General features: G+C 36.1%; 1 protein-coding gene across 5 annotated transcripts in view; it reads left to right on the top strand.

The window, feature by feature from the left end:
• slc4a11 (solute carrier family 4 member 11) overlaps positions 1–21,084 on the top strand; it is a 212,185-nt gene that overhangs the window by 181,104 nt on the left and 9,997 nt on the right. For all 5 annotated transcript variants that reach the window (XM_038304653.1, XM_038304656.1, XM_038304658.1 and 2 more), the window contains 7 exons: positions 691–823; positions 2,208–2,281; positions 4,332–4,557; positions 4,972–5,078; positions 11,378–11,543; positions 14,642–14,815; positions 17,391–17,586. In XM_038304653.1, coding sequence (XP_038160581.1) covers positions 691–823; positions 2,208–2,281; positions 4,332–4,557; positions 4,972–5,078; positions 11,378–11,543; positions 14,642–14,815; positions 17,391–17,586 — 1,076 coding nt within the window. The remainder of the gene's footprint in view (positions 1–690; positions 824–2,207; positions 2,282–4,331; positions 4,558–4,971; positions 5,079–11,377; positions 11,544–14,641; positions 14,816–17,390; positions 17,587–21,084) is intronic.

Here is a 21,084-nt window from a genome sequence, read left to right as displayed (position 1 = left end):
TGTTTTTTTCTTAGAACATAACCCAATCTTTAAGGAATTCAAAGGATGAAGTCCTAAGCCTTAGAGATCAAGGTTAAAAATAAAGTATTAACAACCATGTTACAATGATGTTAAAAATGATCAATATCATTTAGTGTCTTTTACGTAAATATCTCTATGCGCAACCACAAAAATAAGTATTAAAGATGAAATTACCAAAAAATATAAATTCTAAAAGCTGACTTTGTCTGCTCCAACTGTTTATCCTCCTCTGACAGAGAAGAAACCTTGGTAAGATTTGCTGCTAGTTTACATCATGAACAGCTGGATTTACCCCCATCCACTCCTCATAATATCCCTTTGACCCAAAATATTGCAAAACAAAGTTTCTTTTTCTTTCAAACAAGCAAAAATCTGCACTAATAATCACTTTAAGGTTTGACAAGGACCTTTTTGGGTTTTAAGGATTTAACTTTACATATCTTCCGCCGAAAAATGTGCTGAGTTTGTCCTGCATCCTTTGCCATTGGGGTAACAGTGGCGCAGGGTGCAGGAGCTCACCTGCTGGTTCAAGTATGTTTCCATTTCAATGCTTTGGGTTGGTCTGTTACACAAATATGAAGTACATTAAAGTCCATGATTGTAAAATTAAAGCAATTTAAAAAAGGTTTGACAAGAATAATTACTTATTTTTTGCCTTCTCGACCACAGTGATCCGAGGAATCTGTGATGACTACAACTTGGATTTCCCAGCCTTCTACGCCTGCATTGGTTTGTGGAACTGCCTCTTCCTTATCCTGGGAGGAATCTTTAATGTCAGTCTGCTCATGAAGCTATTTAAAAGGTACCACGTAATCAACCTTCCTTTGTATTAATCTCAATTTACTGTAACCATTTTCATAATATCCAATTTAATTAATCTCTCCTCTCAGCTCTCTTGGTTTTCACTTGTGAAATAAGTTTTTAATTGTAGCTTCCCAACTGTATCTCACAAGTATGGCATAGAGAACTATTTAGTCATCCTCAAAACCAAAAACATGGAGGATATTCTCTACTATTTTGTTCTTTGTTTCACTGTATTAATTTTAAGCCAAGCCATAAAAAATTTAGCTTTCAGTAATTTAAAGATGTATTGAAATTTCTAGGTGGTTGTGCTATAAAAGTAGAATGAGAATAGCTTAGTAAGTATAGATTATACAATATTCAAAGAGAAAGAAAATCTATATTGAAAAAAAGGCTTTCCTTTCAAGTTTGTTTCTGTTTATTTTTTCTAATGTTTTATTGATGACAACAAAAACAGAATATTAAATATTGCTGGCTATGTTGCTTCTTTGCCATTACATACTTATATAGTTTTGGTTCTGTTTGTATTTTTCTCTGTTACACAAATTAAAGTGTAACCTTACAATTTAAAGTTATTTTCTTTTTTCTGGTGTGAAAAAATGTGATTATTCAACAAAAAAAAAAAAATTTAGCAACAGGAGGTTAATTATTATTAATTGATCCTTGTTATTACATCATCGTACGTATAACTGTATAGTCAACATGAGTCAGAACCACAGCAGATGGATTTGAAGCACAATACAGCTGGCTGGGGAAAGTTCAGGGCTCCAGGTGTCTTTGCTTATTTTTTGCCAGAGAATAAACTTGACAGTGATGCGACTATCCTGATGCCTGCTAGTTAAATTGGGGTTAAATTTCCCTTGTCAGTGCTTGGTAGACTTTATGCCAGGGCTCATAGTTAAGGAGGCGAAGCTCTGCTGTATCCTGGCGCATTTAAGCAACTAGTTCTTAATCGGGTAAAACCGGAAGTTCAAAGACAGGACACGAAGAGAAAACAAAAATACTAGTTATACTAATTATATCCAGTTTTTTTTTTTTATTGGACCAGAGTTAAAAATGTAAATAGATTTTCAAATTTAGATTTTGTCTTTAGTCTTTTAAAACACAGTAAAGGGTAGATAGTACTGCAATATATTATTTTAAGATTTTACCGACAAACTGGTTTGTGTTCAGGTGAAAATTAAATAAAAGATGGGATGGTAATAGGTTGCTCCAGAACCACTGTGATTAAAAAAATAATAATCCAACATCAATACTTCATTCAAATAAAATTATTTTTATGGCTTTTGGATTTTCTATTTATTTAAAGAAAGTACACTAATCTAAGTATTCTTTTTCCTTTTTTAAACAGTTTTACAATGTTTTTTGTTTATTTTTCCTTTTAGGTCAACAGAAGAAGTCATTGCTCTATTCATTTCCATAGCATTTGTAGTTGATGCTGTAAAGGGAACAGTCAAAAGTAAGTTTAAGACCAGCATTTTTTTTTTTTTTTTTTATAAATCCATCTCTATCTTTCCTAAAACACTGCAGTCTGAACTGCATTTTATGCTGATTCTACTTTCATATATTGACTGTGGTAAATAATGCTGTATACACATCTCAGCCTTTAGTTTCCATTTCAGTGAAGCTCGGATTTTAGTTTCAAGAAGAAGCATTTTTATTACCTAGTAGTCAAATGTGGACACCTGTAATAAACTATGTGCCGTATTAGCTGTCTTTTTAATATTATTTGCTTAAGCTGCGGACTAATTATGGCCATCGCTGCCTGAAGAATCGTTCCCGACTAAGAAGGGCAAGATCTCTCCAGCTAATCAATTAGTCATCTTAATTAAAACCTGTCCATTTTTTTCCCCAAGTTATATTGTTCCTCCTTGCAGCCCTCTGCTGTGGAGTCTTTGCTGATCTATTCTTTATTGGGATTTTTTTTTAAAGCAAAAAATGCTCTTTATTGTCTCCTTATTTATAGCTAGCTCACATAGTAAAGAGTGCAGATGAAATCAATGTATAAATCTTTAACTTTGCATAAATAGTGCTGATAGCAGATTTTACGGTTGTTTTTTTTCTTTTTTTCATACATTGCCTTCCAATCATATGTGTACACCATAAATGTTTTGTCACTTTTAAACTATTACTGTATGTTTTATTGTTATTTTGTATGACAGACCAACACATACTATTATACATTTATAAGGCAGGAAAAAATTATGAGTCATTAAAAATCCTTACAGAGTAAATTTTCTTACACCAGAGGCGTAGACTGGATTTCCCCTGAAAATAGATAAATAGTTATTTCACTATATGTATTTACAAATGAAAATTCAAGTCTATATATTAATTATATATTTAACTAAATGCATTTTCAAATGACATTTAATGAGATTAATAAATATTGTTATCTGCATACCCCGCCTCTCGCCCAATGACTGCTGGACATGCTTGTCCCACTCGTGACATAATATATGTTAGGTTTTGTATTTTTTCATGGGACATTCAGATGTATGTATTTCATGATACATATTGGCCTTCCATATCCCTCATGGGTCACATTACAATAATCTTTCAAACCCAAACCTGTGTGACAGGTAAAAAGTTACACAACCCGCAAAACCTACCCACTGCTTGCATAGAGGGTCCCTTATTGTTAGAAGCACTAATATTTGCAAACCAAGGCTTGATGCTGTCCTTGCATGGTATTATATCAAGTCACTAAAGTAGTTGGTTGGAAAATGTACAACACATACATGAAAAGCTGCACTGGAACATCATAATCAAAGATTAACTTAATCCACTCCTCCACAGTAGTTTGATTCACAGATACTAGCAAACTAAAGAAATAGTATTTTTTATTTTGGCAACCGAAAACGTCAGCCATTTTTTTGCCTTTCTGGTTTGAGCAAAGAGCTCAGTATGCCCTTGGTGAAGCATGGGGTTGGCAGGATAATGCTGTAGTGATCCATTTTTTAGCTGCAGGAAAGCTTGCTGTAGTTCATACAAAGGTAGATGGAGCTGAATAGTACACAATGCTAGGAACTGCTTGGAAAAAAGTATTAAAACCTGCAAAAGACTTTAAATCTGAGCAGAGGTTAATCCTCCAGGAGTACAAAAACCCTAAATATCAAAGTCTGGAAGCATGCAGTTTAAATATTTTAAAACAAATTCTATAAATGTATTGAGTGATGATGGCCGATGCAAAGTTAAGACCTAAATCCAGTCGGGAATCTGTAACAGGGCTTGAATATGACTGTTTATACACGAACCTCCACCTATAACAGCATCTGAGTTCATTTGCAAAAAAAGGACATAGACTATGGGTTTTAAGTTTCTAAGCGTAAACATACTCTATAAGTCCAGCAGCAGTTGGTCTGTCACACAAAATACTAATGAAAAGTGTGAGAAGATTTAAGAGACTCAGAACACCTTAACCTGAAACAAACGTCTGTAAAACTGGTACACAAGTTCTGTTTTCTTATTCTGAAGCTTCCCTTTGATCACTGTGAATTGTGTTTCAGTCTTTCAGAAGTACTACCTAGAAACAACTCTGGAAAACAGCAGCATAGTTTTTCCTCAGGGTGGAGACCTGCAGGGAGGAAACAGGAGTGAGGTGGTGGCCAGGTCTGCGTTGGATGTTCTGCCTGAATCTGTCATCCAGTGCACTAGAGAGAGGCCACTCCTTTGCCTTCTGCTGATGCTCGGAACATTATGGATGGGCTATACCCTCTATCAGTTCAAAAGAAGGTACATTCAGCATTAATGTGCTGGGGCACTTGAAAGATTAATCACTGGAGAACTTTAAATCACGTTTGGGTGGGGATGAATACTACCGGGTAGGGCTTTGCCTTTATAGATCGTCAAGACTGATACTGCTTACAGGAACTTTCCAGACAAAACTTGCAAAGCTCACTTTTATGTTGAAGCTTCAGTTCCAGCCTGTGATTTAATAAGCATTAATATTCTACTACTGATTGCTCTTGGTAATCAAATCAACCTCAAAGCTGGATTCAATTGTGTAAGCAAGAGGCGGAGTAAGGTACTTAAGCAGTGTCAGGATTGCAGCCATTGTCCTTGTCTTGTCCACAGTAATTGTATTCCTCCATTATTTGTCTCTTCTTGCTCACTCCACTTCCCTTTCTCTCTGTCTCTGTCTCTCAGTCCGTTCCTGCATGCCAAAGTGAGAGAAGTGCTGTCGGACTGTGCCCTGCCGATCTCAGTGCTGCTCTTCTCCTTCATTGGCTCCTACATTTTTAGCGACATCGAGCGTTAGTATCATTTTATATACATACTTGGATATTTTTGCCCAGATTGCTGAATAAAAATAGCTTTGCGTTGTCTGCGGTCTGACAGGAATTAGTCCTTACATTTCTACCTCTACTAAGTGCTTAAATCCTACTTTTTTCGATTCTTTAACATACATTATTATTTGTTAAATGATTATTTAAATGGTTTGCAAATTAGTCAGTAACTTTCTGGCTCTTAGAATAAGCATAAGCAGCCATAATTTCAAGAAGTCAGTGTTTGTATGACATTTTTCTTATGTAGAATTTTTTGACTAACACTTTAATGGTTTTATTTCAGTTTATTGCAGCTTTACAACTGTTAATTTATACACAGGTTTCTTGAGAAGTTCAATTTCATTATATTTTCACTCACATTGGCATTTGAGTTCATTATAGAATTATACATTACCTGTGCTAAATTCAATTAATATTGAGTTTTAAAAAGTGTTAAACAAAAGGAAACAAAGCATTTTCCTAACTGTTTCAAAATAATGATCATTATATGTTTGGAACATTTACCTTGCCTTAAAATTTTAAACTTAAACCTCTCCCTCTTTAAAGGTCATAGGTCAACTATAGATATATATTTAATTTAATAATGCCTTTATTGCTACAGAGTATAAATCTGTTATGAAATAATAATTATTTTCTTCCAACCCCTAAGAAAGAGTTTTTCCTGAAAGGGAAGCTTCCTCTCCACATCACTGTACCACACCACTTCTGAAGGCTGAAAAAAATAAAGAAAAAGACCAGTCGAGGCAAAAAAAAAAAAAAAAAAAGATTTTTATGACATAGCTAAAAGAAAAAAATGCTTCTTTTATCATTATTTCATCATTATTTTATCATTATTTTATCAATACAATTAGGAATAGCCCAATTTTCTAGTAATAACATTAAAGTTTGTCATCACTCCATTAATGTCCTTCCACAGGATCAGATCTGAAACCTTAAGGGTCAGATCTGTTAAAGGGTTGGTCAATTCCATAAACCTAAGAATGAGAATCCTACAGTGGTTCCCCAGGAGCCCAGTCTGTTAGTCTTCTCCACCTGAGGGCCACGCCTGCTCATAGCTTCGGTGGTACCCACATACTGTATGTCTTTTCATTCTGCTGTGCGCTTTATTGCACTGGCTTTGGAACAGCTCTAGGAGGCAGCAGGCTGGGCACGCAGCAGCTCTTACCCACCTGAATGCCCAGCCAATACAAATTTAGCTATTATTTAGTTTGGTTTTTTTCAAATCTGATGGAGGCATCAAAAATTGCCTTTAAAAAGACATTTCTGACAGATGCAGATGGTTGCTGTGAAAGTTGTTTTTTGCTGCATGTTGTGCAGCAGTAGCATATAAGGTTTTTTTAATCTTTGGTCAATGGACAATCTATTGGATACCTCTGTACTCCTATGCCAATAATTAACTTCAATCTAGACAATTATTAGCTAAAATAAAATAATTGTCCAGGCTAATATGCAGCACTTGCTGCATAATGATGCCCTTATCGGCATGGTAATGTAACATGCCTGTGTAAATTCTCATTCATCCAGGTCATTGACACCAACAGGCTTAATTTGGAAGGCAACTGGAATTTCGCTCAGTTTTTTGAAGGTGTTGAAACGTCTTCAAAAAACTGAGTGAAAGTTGGATTGCCTTCAAATGTAAACCTGTTTGTGGATGCATATGTAACTTTAGAGGCTCGTATCATAATTAAATGAGTCATGTGACCTAGAGTCCCACTTTACACAGTCTGAGCTCCCCTAAAACACGAGAGCTAACCTAACTTACTTACATCTACTTGAGTAACTTTTAAAAGAATATATATAGTTGTACTTTATGGTACTTTTTAATTTTAATCAAAAGCAAATAGTCATGTTTTATGTCTATACCAAAAAGACCAAATTAAAGTTGATTATGATCAAATAAGGCTATATACTCCAAGTGTCCGGCCTGATAGTGTTTTTATTGTCCATCTTTAGCCTAAATAAAGTTCCAGCACCGGGCGCAAAAGAGCTGACATAACAGATGTGGCGTCGTCTGCTGGTACTACTGCTGAAATATAATATATCATAAATAATGCTCTAAAGCCTCGTGGAAAATGTATTCGAGGATAGAGCTTAAAATCATGGCTAACAACATCAGCAAGGACATGTACCCTTGAGTTTATTAACTTGACAGCGACGTCAGAACGCTTCCTGAGCTAGCTTCAGTGAACTTCAACAGTCAGACTATTCTTCTTGGAATCAAACATCTTTTTGACGCATTGCAATTCTCAGTCATCCAGGTCATTCCAAAAACGTAAAAAAAAAAACAATCCGCTGGACTTTGTTTCCAAGTTTGAAGAAGTTTCGCTTCCCCTTCAGGAATCTTTTTCAATTCAAAATGTCAGAAATAGTGTTGAATTTGAGGCTTTGTAGAGTGGACCAAAAACAAAGCCTTGTTTTGGCTTACAAAACATACAAATTGAACCGGACAAACGGGTCCGCCCCTTAGGAATGGGGTTGTTTAGGTTCTTTGTCAGCCTGCAATAAATGTCTCTGTCTATGTCTCTGAAAGGGGCGTCGTTACAGGGAATTGTTGGCCTGCCTGAACAGGTGAGGTGTTCTGTTGCCCTGTAAGGGGAAAACCAACAATGCAGCAATGCAGTTGATTCCTTCCCGCTATCATCACAACCCCCCACCCCACCCCCACAATTTACACATAAATCTCACTGATTATTTGAAATTTCAGATCACGTGTTATGATTGAACCATTACTCTGTACTTGAGCAGCTATTTCCTCCAGTAGGCCTACTTTTATACTCTTACTTATTGGATGAATACTTTCTACTTTTACTTGACTAACGAAAGATTAAAGTACAGCTACTCGTAATATGTAATATTCTTGGCTAAACTACCAACCTTTGGAGCTAACTTAGCTAAAAGTTGTTGCTGGCTAAGAAAACAAATGTGACACTTTAATTTTAGGTACTTAGACGTAGGATTTAATCTAGATGGGTGATTGTGGCCTTGTCTTCTTAAGTAACCCCATAACCTCTCAGTTCGTTGGTCCAAAGAGGTCTGCTATCATACATATGATTTTCAACAATAGGGAGGGATAGATGGAAGATACAGATTTATCTTTCCTTGGGGCTAAAATCTATATAAACAACCCTATAAAATTCACCCCTCTATACCAATGCAGTTCTATTTTTTCTTTTTTTTGTGTGTGTGTGTAAACCAATCATGATTTGATGTCATTCTGTGTGACACAATGTGACAAAACAAATGAAATACAGCAACAACAGGTGTACTCTATCAACTCTAGACCATTATATCAAAACAGACTTAAAATAAACAGAACGAAAAGAAAACTGGTTTAAAATATTGCTATGAAGCCTTTGAGGTTACCGATCTAGCCACCTTTTATACAGTAACATAGCAAAGATTTTCTGTCATGAAAGGTAAATCATAAAGTTTTCATGGTTTTATGAATTCCTAATTTGTTATATCAGTATCACTTGAGGGATTTACCTATTGACGAGTCTTATGATGAGGCAGCTCAGAAGTGGTGAAAATCTTGTTCTGAGGCTCTTCTTAGAGTAGGAAATAGAAAATGAAAAGGTTTCATCCTCAATAAAACAGAAAGGCCTTATCTGTTTCGAAGAGGAGGCTAGATAGCATCTGTAACCATCTTCAAATCAGCAAAGCTGTTATAAAACAGGACAGGAAAGGAGCTCCAAAAGTAATCCAAACCTGAGGGAGGTAAAACTGGTTTATATTATAAATTAAAACCAGTTCACAGGAGGTAACCAAAAATCTCAATATAGTAATAGTAGAGATACTTCACAATAATATAATTCAAGTGACCATAAAAGGTATGGTGCAGTAAAATTACTCTTAGTAAACTTAGTAAAAAAGTTAGCAAATGTAACTACTTACCTCTTCTGTTTTATAATTGCACACTGACTGTGTTTCTTGGTGTCAGAGGGAAACAGATCTAATCCAGACCAGCTATTGGTCAAAACTACTGGTAGAGAGCTCCTGAGATCAGTTAATCAAGATCTTTAAATTGACAACACCTGGCTGCTATCTACCCCTAAATCCTATGTTAACAGCAGGGAAAAGCAGCATAAAATTTCCTCTATTTAATTCGGGGGAAAAAATGTGTCGCATGCAAAACACACATCCATTACACACATCCTAATGGTGGTAGAGGCTCTTTGCAAGGTTTTGACCTCCGTTTAGATGGAGCTTGTGATTTTGGTCAAGGATGTTACACCATGTAGTCAGTGACTCTACCTTCAACTCTGTCATCCACCCACTCTACAATTTATGGATCACTGTACTATACGTACAGTCATTTTGTCACAGTAAGAGTCTAATTCCTTCATCTCAAACAAGAATTTACATAAATCAAAATATTTTATGGAAAAAGTGAAGTGTTGCTTCTTTAAAATATAACTTATAATTTATAAGTTCTCAAACAAATAATTCATCCACCCTTTATTGCTTGTCCAACAGGGCTACAAAGGTGCTGGTCCCGATCTCCACAGTCTATGGGCAATAGGCATGTTACACCCTGGACATGATTCTGGTCTATTGCAGGGAAACCTCCAGGCATATACAACAGGGCAGTGAGGCCTATTGGTTAGAGCAGTGTGCTTGTGCTATGAGAAGGTTGCAAGTACCTGGTTCAATCCCCACAACCTGCACTCTGGGTTCCTGAGCAAGACCCTTAACCCCACACTGTTCCCCGGCACCCGGGGAGCAGTGTGGGGATATAAAAAAAGAGAGGATATAAAGTTAGGGATTGAACTTACAAATTTGATAATAGAGATTGAATGAAACAATCATGAAAATGGCCCCTATGTCCTCAAGCAGTCTAAACCTATAGCAGTACTGTATATCTATAGAGATAGAGTTTAACTATAAGCTTTATCCAAAAGAAGTAGCCTAGGAAACTAGCCCCACCCGCCAGTGGCCAAAATCATTTTTGCCTGCGAGTGGCCTCGATTAATGCCTCAGGTCCTAGAACTGGCGGGCCAATCACAACACAGAGATGTGTCTTTAATATCCGGATTCAAAGCGGGTTTTGAGGGAGTGACAACAAACCTGCCGGCGCTGGAGAAAGCACAGCAAAGAAGATTTCGAATCAGTTTTGGAAGGATTAGACTTGGGGTTTTAGTTGAAACGTTAGCAGGAAGAGGCTATACGCTCATTCATTTTTAAGAAGGACGTATTCGCCGTTTTACCGACAGGCTGTTTGTTTACACTCCCCCACCAGCTTTCCATCGCACGTCACAGTCAGTTGTGCTCATTGATCAGAGCGTTGGCAAGTAGACAAAGACATGGTTTGAAAAACAGCAAGTTGTTCTCATCAACAATCTTCCGATGTCTCATTCATCGGGGCCAGACTAAATTACACATTTAATCTCACATTTAGTCTGGTTTATCAGGCTACAAAAATGGGTTTTAAAAGTAGACAGGTTGGACTCATGGAATAAAGCTGGTACAACCTTTAAATGGATACTGTCGGATTTTTGTGTACCTTGGACATTTTAGGTGGATATTTTTCTTTTAATAAACACCTGGTCTGAGTACAACACTTTTATTGGTAAGTCAAAGTAAATTATCATTTCTCACTTAGTGATGAGAAGGGCTGTTTTGGGAAGCTTTCTATTGACCCGCTGCAGTACAGCCAAGCTGTACTAAAGGTAAAACCTGGTTTTGTCCGAAATAGACCTTTTTTGTTACAGAGCCCTCATATTTGCTGCCCTTATTATCGCTTTATGCTTTTAATAAAGGCGAAGGGCAAAACACGTTGGCCATTTTCAGTTTTTATTCTCTGTTGTTTGGCAACATTTCTACCCTCTATTGTTGCCAAGGCAGCAGCTGTTCTCTGGGGGTCAGAACAGAGACGCCTGCCAAACCTCGAATGAATTTAAATTTAAGTGCCTGGACAATTTTCTGTTCTGTTACCTCCAGAGACAATAAGTCATAGCATAATAGATCCATTATTGTCTTGTCATTTCCTAAATGTAACCAGCTACATTCAATTCAGCAGTTTTTGACAACATAGCACTAAATAAGGTACAAAGCATTAAATATGAAAACCAGTAACTAATTAATATGTTTGTAAACTTGAATTACAACATTTATTTTAAATAAACTAGATAGCATCATCAAATCATGGACCCTTTTACAGTTGCTTATGTGAAAATTCTAAAATAAGAAGAGATTAGGCTCATTTTCATAGTATAAGCTGCTGTAACTTTCTCCTTCTTAATGTTGTTTTTGTATTCTTCCTCCAGTTCCAGTCTTTAAAGATCACGATCGGCCCGTGTTCAACGTGGCGCCTTTTGAGCGGCTGTCGGCCATGAACGTAGTCAGCGCCATGGGACTCGGCTTCCTCCTGGCTCTTCTCATCTTCATCGACCAGAATATTGTGGTTTCTCTGACCAACGCTCCAGAGAACAGGTAGGGGGATATATACAATTAGGAGGTTTTAAACCTTGCTGTATTTGTGTTGTCTTCATCATATAGGACAGGGAAGGAACGCCTGGGAAGGAGTGCCTCAATATAACATAAAATATTACAAATCTTGAGAAAACTATTGTTTTTATAAAGTACATTGAAGTTAAAAAGGTTGTATTTTCGAATGCATTATTTTTCTAACCCACACAGCAGTTGGTTTTACCTACCAGTTCAATTATAGACATTCATCCTAACTAATATTAGGTTAAATCTGCATTTCTTTGCTCTTAGCAAGTTTTGAATATTTAAAATCTCTTAAAACTGTTTGAGTCCATTAATATTGGCTGGTTTCCCAGTTCTAAGCATTGGACATTCATTTCAGACATTTGAGGCTTGAAGGCTTTATTTATTTATTTTAAAACCATCTTCAATTTGTGTTGAGAATAATGGTCCTGTTTTAATATATAATTGTGTCCAGCCTACCGCAAGATAGCTATTGATTTGTGTGAAAGTTGGAAGATGATCATGTTCTCCTTCCTCCTTACTCAAGCCATGTTTTGCAGTCCACCAATGCCAATAAATCAGACATAATGCTGCTGAACCATTCAGAATACAGCGAATCAAGTCTGAAACAAGTAGATCTACAAACAGCTTCCTTTTGCAACAGATACGCAAAGTGTCAAGCAACCAATGCCAGAAAGAGCACACAGGAAATTTGCCTTGTAAGCATTCAGTTTGAATTCACCTTCAGCGTTTTTTACATTTTCTACAAGTGTTTTGAATTCCTACTTAGATGTTAGGTGTGCCGTCCAAATGACTGGTCTTTGCGAAATTTGGTATTAGTTTCATTGTGGCGGTTTTATTCTTGAATCGGGATTTGTGACTCTAAGCACAATGCTTGAAATCACAGGTGGTACAGTGATTATAAAAGTTCACAGTTCACAATTCACAACATGTCATTTCAAGGCACTTTACAGGCACTATTCAACAAGATCATACAGTCAGATCTGAAGACCCTTCTTATTTGTTAACACTTAATACATCATTGGCGCTGTTTTCATCATCACACTTTATATTACATCAACAGTGGCCTAGAAATTAATTTAATTCAATTCATTTGATTTATTTAGCACCAATTCGCAACATGTCAGCTCAAGGCACTTTACAGTTCACCAGATCAGAGAGAGAAATTAATTTAAAGTTTTCTATCTAAGTAAAACCAGTTGATTGCATCGACTAACTTGAAAGCAAACCCTCACACCGAGAATGCTTGTAGTGACAGTGGAGAGGACAAACTACCTTTTAACAGGAAGAAACCTCCAGGAGAACCAGGCTCAGTGTGACCATCTGCCGAGGCCGACTTGGGTTCATGGAGACAGAAGCAGACATACAAAAAGAAGCAGAGATAATAAAGACAACTGTCAACCATCTCCACAGACGGCACGGTCCAGGAATCACACAGCCAGCTAGGCAAGCTCCGAGCCTGCTCCCATGTCAGAGGATGAAAGCAAGCACGTACAGCTAGTCACAGTCAGAGAAACAGAAATACACTGGAAAAACAGGCCAAGCTCTAGCATCTATAAACAAAGGTGTTGATGGCAGCAGCACAGCTGATATTTCTCTCCAGGATAGTGTCAGAGCCAAACAGGAATAGACCAAATGAAGGTGCTATGAGAAAAGGCAGAGAGAGCATAGTGTTAGAGATTGAACAAACAAATTCTGCAAAATCGGAGAACAGATATAAAATGAAACAGAATGATTAAAGAAAGGGGTCCCTATATCCTCCAGCAATCTAAGCCTATAGAGCATTACTGTAGAGATAGCATTGGATAACCTAAGCCACTTTAACGATAGGCTTTATCAAAAAGGAAAGGTTTAGGCCTTTCCTTAAAAGTAGACAAGTTGATAGCCACAGCTTGACTTCCTTTAACCCTCTTCTTGTCATTGGGGCTAAGTTTTTGAATCTTTGCTTTATTATTACAATACCCCCTAAAGGCACATAGCTTGTCCATGTGGTTCCTGGATTTGTATAAAATTTTCTCTGCAGTTTGTCCTTGATCTCGTCTTATGGCGCTTATCTGGTGAAGTTAAGCCATGCCCCCCTGCTCTTACCTTGCAAGGGAAACCGCTTTACATATCTTCATAACTTTTTTTACTTTTTTTTTAACTTTTTTCATCTGATCAAATGGCAGTTTTTTACTGTATGTAGCTAGTAACAATGAAGAAATTATGTTAAGAGCAACATGCTCATCTGGTCAACACTGTTAAGTTAGGGGTTGTAGCTACAGAGAAGAATCCACAACAGTCATAATATATGATGGGCCATAGAATATGGTGTAACACCAGACATTGTATCGCATAAAAAAGGACAGGTGATTTTGATATGTAATGAAGGTAAGAGCACATAGGCCATAGGTTAAGCTCTGCAGGCTGCAGTCATACCCATCTCAGCAATTCTAGTCAGAGGATCGGGTCAAACATCCAGTCAGAAATATACAAGACCTTGCTCTGTGTGAATATTAATTCCTTTATTACTCATAAAACTTTTATTCCCTTTGTAAGACCTATCACTATCCTCTGATGCTCCCATTCTCTCTTATTTGCTGTTCAAGTGTTTAAAGACACAAAAACAGCACACAGCTTTTGATCTATAATGTTATTAACAGAACAGACATGTTTACCCTCACACAGTATAACATTTTTATACTTAAGGGTTGCCTTTTCCCCAAAGGACACAGACTTGGGCCCTGTTGGCAAGTTTCTGCTGTGATCCAACACTAACATGAGCACAAAATGTTCAAGGCTTTGGCTGCTGCCTACTTGTTTGTATGCTATGCCGCTCTAATGTCACACTCCCCTTAAATGTTAATGTTGACGTATTGATTTATGCTCTGCCTTCCACGGCAATAAGAAAGAATGTAAATAATACAGATGAATGTTCTTGCATGCTGGATGAGAGGAAAGAGAGTGCGACGTATGCTCGCTCCATTTGTGTATCAATGTGTTTAATTACGTATCGTCTTTGTCTGTGTTCACATTAATTCTTTTGTTTCCTGTTTGAGCTGCTGTTGTAGAGCCTTATATGTTGCCTCGCTCCCCAGGTTGCTCAAGGGTACGGCGTATCACTGGGACCTGATGCTCTCTGGCCTCATTAACATACTCATGTCGGTGCTGGGGTTGCCCTGGATGCACGCCGCCTTCCCCCACTCCACCCTACATGTGCGCCAGCTGGCTTTTGTGGAGCAGCGTGTGGAGGGGGGGCACCTCTATGAGACGTGAGTTATCCACCCTCTCACCACCTACAATGATCAAATGCTCTGTTAAAGTTCATCTTCAGAGCATGTGCTGACTTTGATTTTTTTAATCTCATGCTCTTTCTTGATTGCATGATTAACATGTAACTAACCATTTTCTTTGAGGAGGGATGAGCTGAGGGAGTTTTTAAAAGATGAGAGGATTAAGTTGAGCATTTTATCCACAGTCATGCAGATTATACTTTGCATATCAGGATTAATAAAGTAGTTGAGTATGATAAATATATATTTGGGGAAAGTCTTGTGTAAGGGTAGAAGAGGTAATCATTTGTTTTAGTAAGAGGATTTGATGCAATGTATATGTGAAAAATAAAAACTTAAAGTTCTTCAATCTCACTATTCTGTTTTTTGCTGGTATTCCATTAAAAAGATAATTCATTTAACCCTTTAAAGCCCGATCCAAGAACAAAACGAAACAGAAATTTACTTTTTTTTGGTTTAAAGTCCTTATTTGGCCTTTTAACAAAATATGTAAAAAGAAAAAACAGAAATACATTTTTGATATTAATAATTTATTACTATGCGATAAGACTTTGTGTAGTCTTCTGCCCTCTGTTATCAGGTATATCTGATTGTGTATAATAGGATTTTGAGTAAAGTTTTTACCATTAAATTATGCAAAAGGTGTCAGATGCAAAACATTTCAGAAACCGTATGTATCAAATATGATACATTTGGCATTACAGGGTTAATAATGGAATTAATGACCCATTTTCATTTCTTTGCTCCTACAGAGTCATTTTGTTCCATTGTTGTTATATTATTTTGCAAGAAAAAAACCATTTTATTAATGGAAACATACAAAAAAGAAAAAAATATATAAGAAATAAACATATATATTAAACATCTTACCCAATAAATGGTTTTGTAACTTTTGTAACATTGCTGTTTACTTAGATTTAGTTTTTTGTCAGTTTTTTTTTTTCACATTTTTACACACTATTTTTTTTTTCTTACAGATTTTGTTTTTTTTATTTTACTTTTTAAAGGATTTTTTTTCGTGATTTCTGTTCTTTTCAAATCATGTTTTACAGGTCACATTCTATTCACTTTTAGATATAGACTTTCCTCTTGTTTGAGGAGCAAAGATGCATTTCTATTGGTCTGCAGGGGTGTTATGCAATTTGAAAAGAATGCAATTCATCAAACTCAATTTGAAGGACAGAAACTTAAAAAAAGAAAATATAAAATCTGTATAAAAATAAAAATTTGAAAAAAGAAATTAAAATAAAATCTGAAAAACATAATTGAAAAACAATATCTGAGAAAACATCCATGTTTTTCACTAAAACATCTTTCAAAGCTTAAATTCAGGATAGTATTTTAACATTTTATTTCCAAAAGGCAGAGTTGTTATCTTTTTATTTCTATGTACAAAACATGTTACTTACTTGCAATAATAATGGATCAAAATTCACTCCATATGGATTAGGACATGATAATAGTCAACCAACAGAATGCCAAAAAAAGAAAAACATATAAAGAAATATTTAAGACAGCAGCCAATGATCCCAGGAGAGAATGTTCTGGAAATGTCACACCACAAATTACCCAGAGAAATAAGAAGAAAAAAATAAAAAGCTCCATCTCACAAACAGAAGGCCTAAGATGGCATCTTAGCTTCTAAGGTTGATAGCAGGAGAATTTGATCAGGCTCCGAACAGGTGTGTCGTGTTTGGAAGGATTCCTTTAACAAAGCCTCTTCCCTCCATACAAACAAACAATGCCAGCTTGTGGTAGGTTTGCAAAATCAATCTATTTGAACCAGAAAATATTGCTCAGAAAAAAAAAACAACTGGCATGTTTGGAGAAAACCAAACACACCACAAAAGCATGTACGCCTTAGACTACCTGGGAAGCACTCCTTTGCATACCGAAAGGAATTGCATCTGTTGGACAGCAATAGTATGACTGAAACTAGATCATTTTAAGGACAGTGATAGCAAACACAGCAGGAACCTACAGAAGATTTCTGATGAGGAAAATAACCGGGACCAGCTGATTGAAATGCCGTAGTCGGATTTTCAGAAATGAATGCCTGCAAATCCTCATTGAATTGAAGCAACGTTGCAAAGAAAAGTGAAACTAAATTTTTACACAGCAATGTGAAATGAGATTTGTAATGTCTACCAATAGAAACAAAAATTTCACCCCTTAATGAGTCTAAAGATAAGTCTATAAGATAAATATAGTTTTTCTCAATTAGTTTTTCAATTGTTTTAATTGTATTTGTTATTCAATGCAGGTGATTTAAAGAGCCTATTTTTGTTTTTGTACCTGTAGATTAATACCTCCATGAAATGGTACAATGGTAGAAATTTGAAATAAAAAGTTTGATTTGCCTCAATACCATCATTTTATCCTCTTGCTGCTTCCGTATTTGCTTGAATGTGCAAAGATCAGAACTTTAACAGTTAAATGTTTACAGCCAAAAAAAAAGGTGTCAAACCATGTTCCATGTTGAAATGCAGCAATTCTATTAACTAGAATAGTAACTATTGGTTTTACACGTGCACATGTTTTTGTTTCTCCTTAGTATTGTCCAGGTAAAGGAGACCCGCCTGACATCTCTGGCTGCCAACATCTTTATTGGCGTATCAGTTCTGCTGCTGCCCGTTCCACTGCAATGGATACCCAAACCCGTCCTGTACGGCCTCTTCCTCTACATCGCCCTCACCTCCATCGACGGAAACCAGATGTGTGACCGCATGGCTCTCCTCCTGAAAGAACAGGTTAGTAAGAGGGTGAATGAGTAATAATGTGTGTGTGTGGATTTGGGCTTGTGCCAATATTTTGACTCTGGAGCTAACCAGATCAAACAGCTGACTTCATGCATGAGTCGCATCTCACTTACTAACATCTTAATTTTCCTCTCAAGATACATGTGGGGATTTGGTTTAAGGAATTAAAAGCTATCCTTTTCAAATAAAACAATTCTAAATCTGTGTTTGGAAACTGCCCCATAAAGATGCAGGACAATTCTGCTCAAGCTGTAGAGCAGAAGATTGAAAATATTAAATTGAATATCCAGTAAATATTTACATGAAAAGAAAACCTGCAGGAATCTCCTTTTTTGTGTCTCTTTTCCCCAGTGTCCGGTTTAACCTTGCATCTGTCACAGTAAGGAGATAAAGCAAAGCTTTTAGTTCCCCTTTATATTTGACATGCTGGTGCCCCCAAATGGCAGCAGGAGGAACCTCACCCTCTATGAGAAAAGAGCTTCAGAATAAATACTGAAGCATAAAGACAAAGTGGCCTGTTATAAATACTCTGTTATGATTCTTCTTTTTAATGTACATTTTTTGTTTATAAACCACCTTTTTCAGCATCTGGATCTGCACCCATCAGAACTTTTGGCCTGTTTATCCCACTTTTGCTTTTTTTAATTTCTTCAAGAACTACAACACAATTCTCAAAAAGATGCAATCATAACACAAAGTCCTTCTGATGCAGTAGTCTTTTAATTACTCTCTGCGCTCATTTTTTTCCTACATTTTTCAAACATTGCCAAATCAAGCTGAGGTTAAAGTGTTTAAAAAAAGATAAATCAGACAAGAGGTATAATTGTCTTTATTGTCTATTATTTGGAATGACAAGGTAAAAAAACAAATTCACCCATTACATTGTTTTTTTATGCTAATAATTAAATGTTTAAAAGGATTTATGTTTATATATAGTTAAACAAGCTAAACAGAAAATCACCAGCAACTGATGAATTCTTGTAAAAAAAAATGTTAGAACTTTAAATTTACAGTTATTTTTACTTTCTTTAAGGCTGCACTTTTAAAAAGATGAAATTGTCCTGTGAGCTGTTTCCAAACGAAATGTCTTTTTGTTTTACACTTGTGTAAACAAAATGATAAGTAAAATCTGTCTAAAGTTTAAAAGTCTAAAGTAACTTTCCCTCTGCTGTGACAAAAAGAATATATTAATTAACTATGGCCTCAGTAACACCATAAACATACAAATTTGTGAAATTAAATACTTATACTAACAAAGAGAAAATAAATTAGCGGCTTTGATCTGAACCCATAGTCTCTATTCTATTCTGCTTGACCTAACTTGCACACCAGCTTGTGTGTTATTAAAGGTCTGAAGTTGGATTCCAGCAGAAGACAGATGGATGAGTTTTTGTTTCTACCTTTGTTTTGTTCTGGAGGCTGAATTCACACTCTGCCCTCATACTGGTGTTATGTGATTAAATGTTGTGACTTAATATAATTTACTAAATTAGAGAAATTTGAATGTTAAAACCAATTCAAAATACAAATCCAACAGGTAAATAAACAAAACATAATTTTGAAAATAAGATTTTACAAAATAATATTCCTAATCAGAGGTTAACCGTTTAGATAATTGATTCTTAACAACTTTGCAATTGTTTCTGAGGGAATAATTAGGGCTAGGGATACGGTGACCAGACATCCCCGATTTCTAGGGACAGTCGCCGTTTTGGACCACCTGTTCCTCATTATAAAAAATAAGAGACGGTTAAAGGAAAACTGAATGAGACAAGATCTGCATGATCTAAGAATGATGGAGGAAGAGATAACCACCTGTTTAATGTTAATTTGTTTGGTTGTTTTTACTTATAGCTCCAAATATTGTGATTAGCTTTTTTAGTTGTTAATCAGGTGAGATAAAAACAACAATAATAATAATTACTGTCATAATAATCATTTGTATGATGAGATTATGCGTTTGGAAAGGATTTTGATTGAATTATGTCCCTGTTTTAGATTAGTGTCAGATTGAGAGGAGAGGAAGATGATTAGAAGACTGATAGAAGATTGAATGAGAGCGGAAGAAAACAGCAACACTGATGGAAAGATCAGTTAAAGAGGAGAAAAATCTGCTTAGAAGAGTAAAACAGAGAGCTGGCAGAAGTCAGCTACAAGGAAAAAAAGAGAGAGAGTGAAGAAGACGTAGAAGACTGAATTACCATATGGCACTAATAAACACTATCCATAGATTTATTTTATCAATCTTAGGGAATAGGAGAGGCATTTCCCTGGATTTAACACTTCTTTTTGTTTTTGTTTAGATATTAATGAAGATCTAAAAAGGGATGAAAGCTTCACTGTCCCTGTTTCCTATTTTAATTTTCTGAGCTGGAAATGTCCCCAGATTGGATTTCAGGAATCTGGTCACTTTAGATAAGAAACCTTTAACCTTTGGTAGGACAATAGCCAATAGTTAGTAGACATGAGGGAACTCATTTATAAGGACTATTTGGTCATATTTTAGCAATCCACCGTAATTACAGTACAGTAAGGACACATATAAACATTAACATCTGGTTAGAGTTTAAAACCTTATTAAAGTAAAGTGTGCCTTTACTTCAAGAAAAAAGGCAGCTTAAAACATGTTAGCAATGGGTTAGTTACCATGCAATTGCTATTGGCTTCCTTCACTTAAGAGTAAATTATATGACATGATGAAATGGTAGAACTGTAAATATACAGCCATATGTTTATATTGTTGTTTTTATGTATTTCTTTACATTAAAAAATGAAATTATCTAGAGAGCTGTTCTTAACAAAATTTCTTTCTGTTTACACAAAATGACAAAATAAATCTGTATAAATCTGTCTAATGATTAGAAATCACCAATATCCAACTTGTTTAGCTGGAAACAAAATTGGTCCACCAATGTCCAAAATTATTATCATGGGTTATGGCACAACACAAGAGACCAGAATTACAAGATCCAGTTTGGGCAAAGTTTTATAATCTGGGGAAATGATCTCCAAATGATTAGAAGTCAGCAAGACAGTCTGGCTGAATCCAAATGCAGCAAATCGGTAAGCATTCTGAAGCCAAAGTTATCGCTGTCCTAAAAGAGCTGCCAGTAAGGAAGGAGACAGGATTAGGGAGCAGGTAGTTAGCATAGGGACTTAAAGACGTTCCTATCCTGCAAAAAGGAGCCGTTTGATTTCCCACAATCCTTTGCATGACAGGATGTATAGACACAGCACACCTCGTGGACTTAAACCAAATTACAAAATTTCTTCACATTTACTCTGTGTAACACATGCTTATATCCACACCTTCATATATTTTGGGTGTTATAATGGAAAGATTCAGCCATTTACTATATTTGTGAAACTTTTTTGTGTAATGTTTTTGAAGTTATCCTTCCAAAAGGCTGTAGTCCCAACTTGAAGGGAAGAGAAACAATTTGATGAATTCAGAATCAGGCTCTGAATGATGCGTTGTCGTGAAGATTG

Source organism: Cyprinodon tularosa, unplaced genomic scaffold, assembly GCF_016077235.1.
Source record: "Cyprinodon tularosa strain WSP-4 unplaced genomic scaffold, ASM1607723v1 ctg54, whole genome shotgun sequence".
Lineage (NCBI taxonomy): Eukaryota > Metazoa > Chordata > Actinopteri > Cyprinodontiformes > Cyprinodontidae > Cyprinodon > Cyprinodon tularosa.
This window is presented reverse-complemented; position numbering and strand designations above follow the sequence as displayed.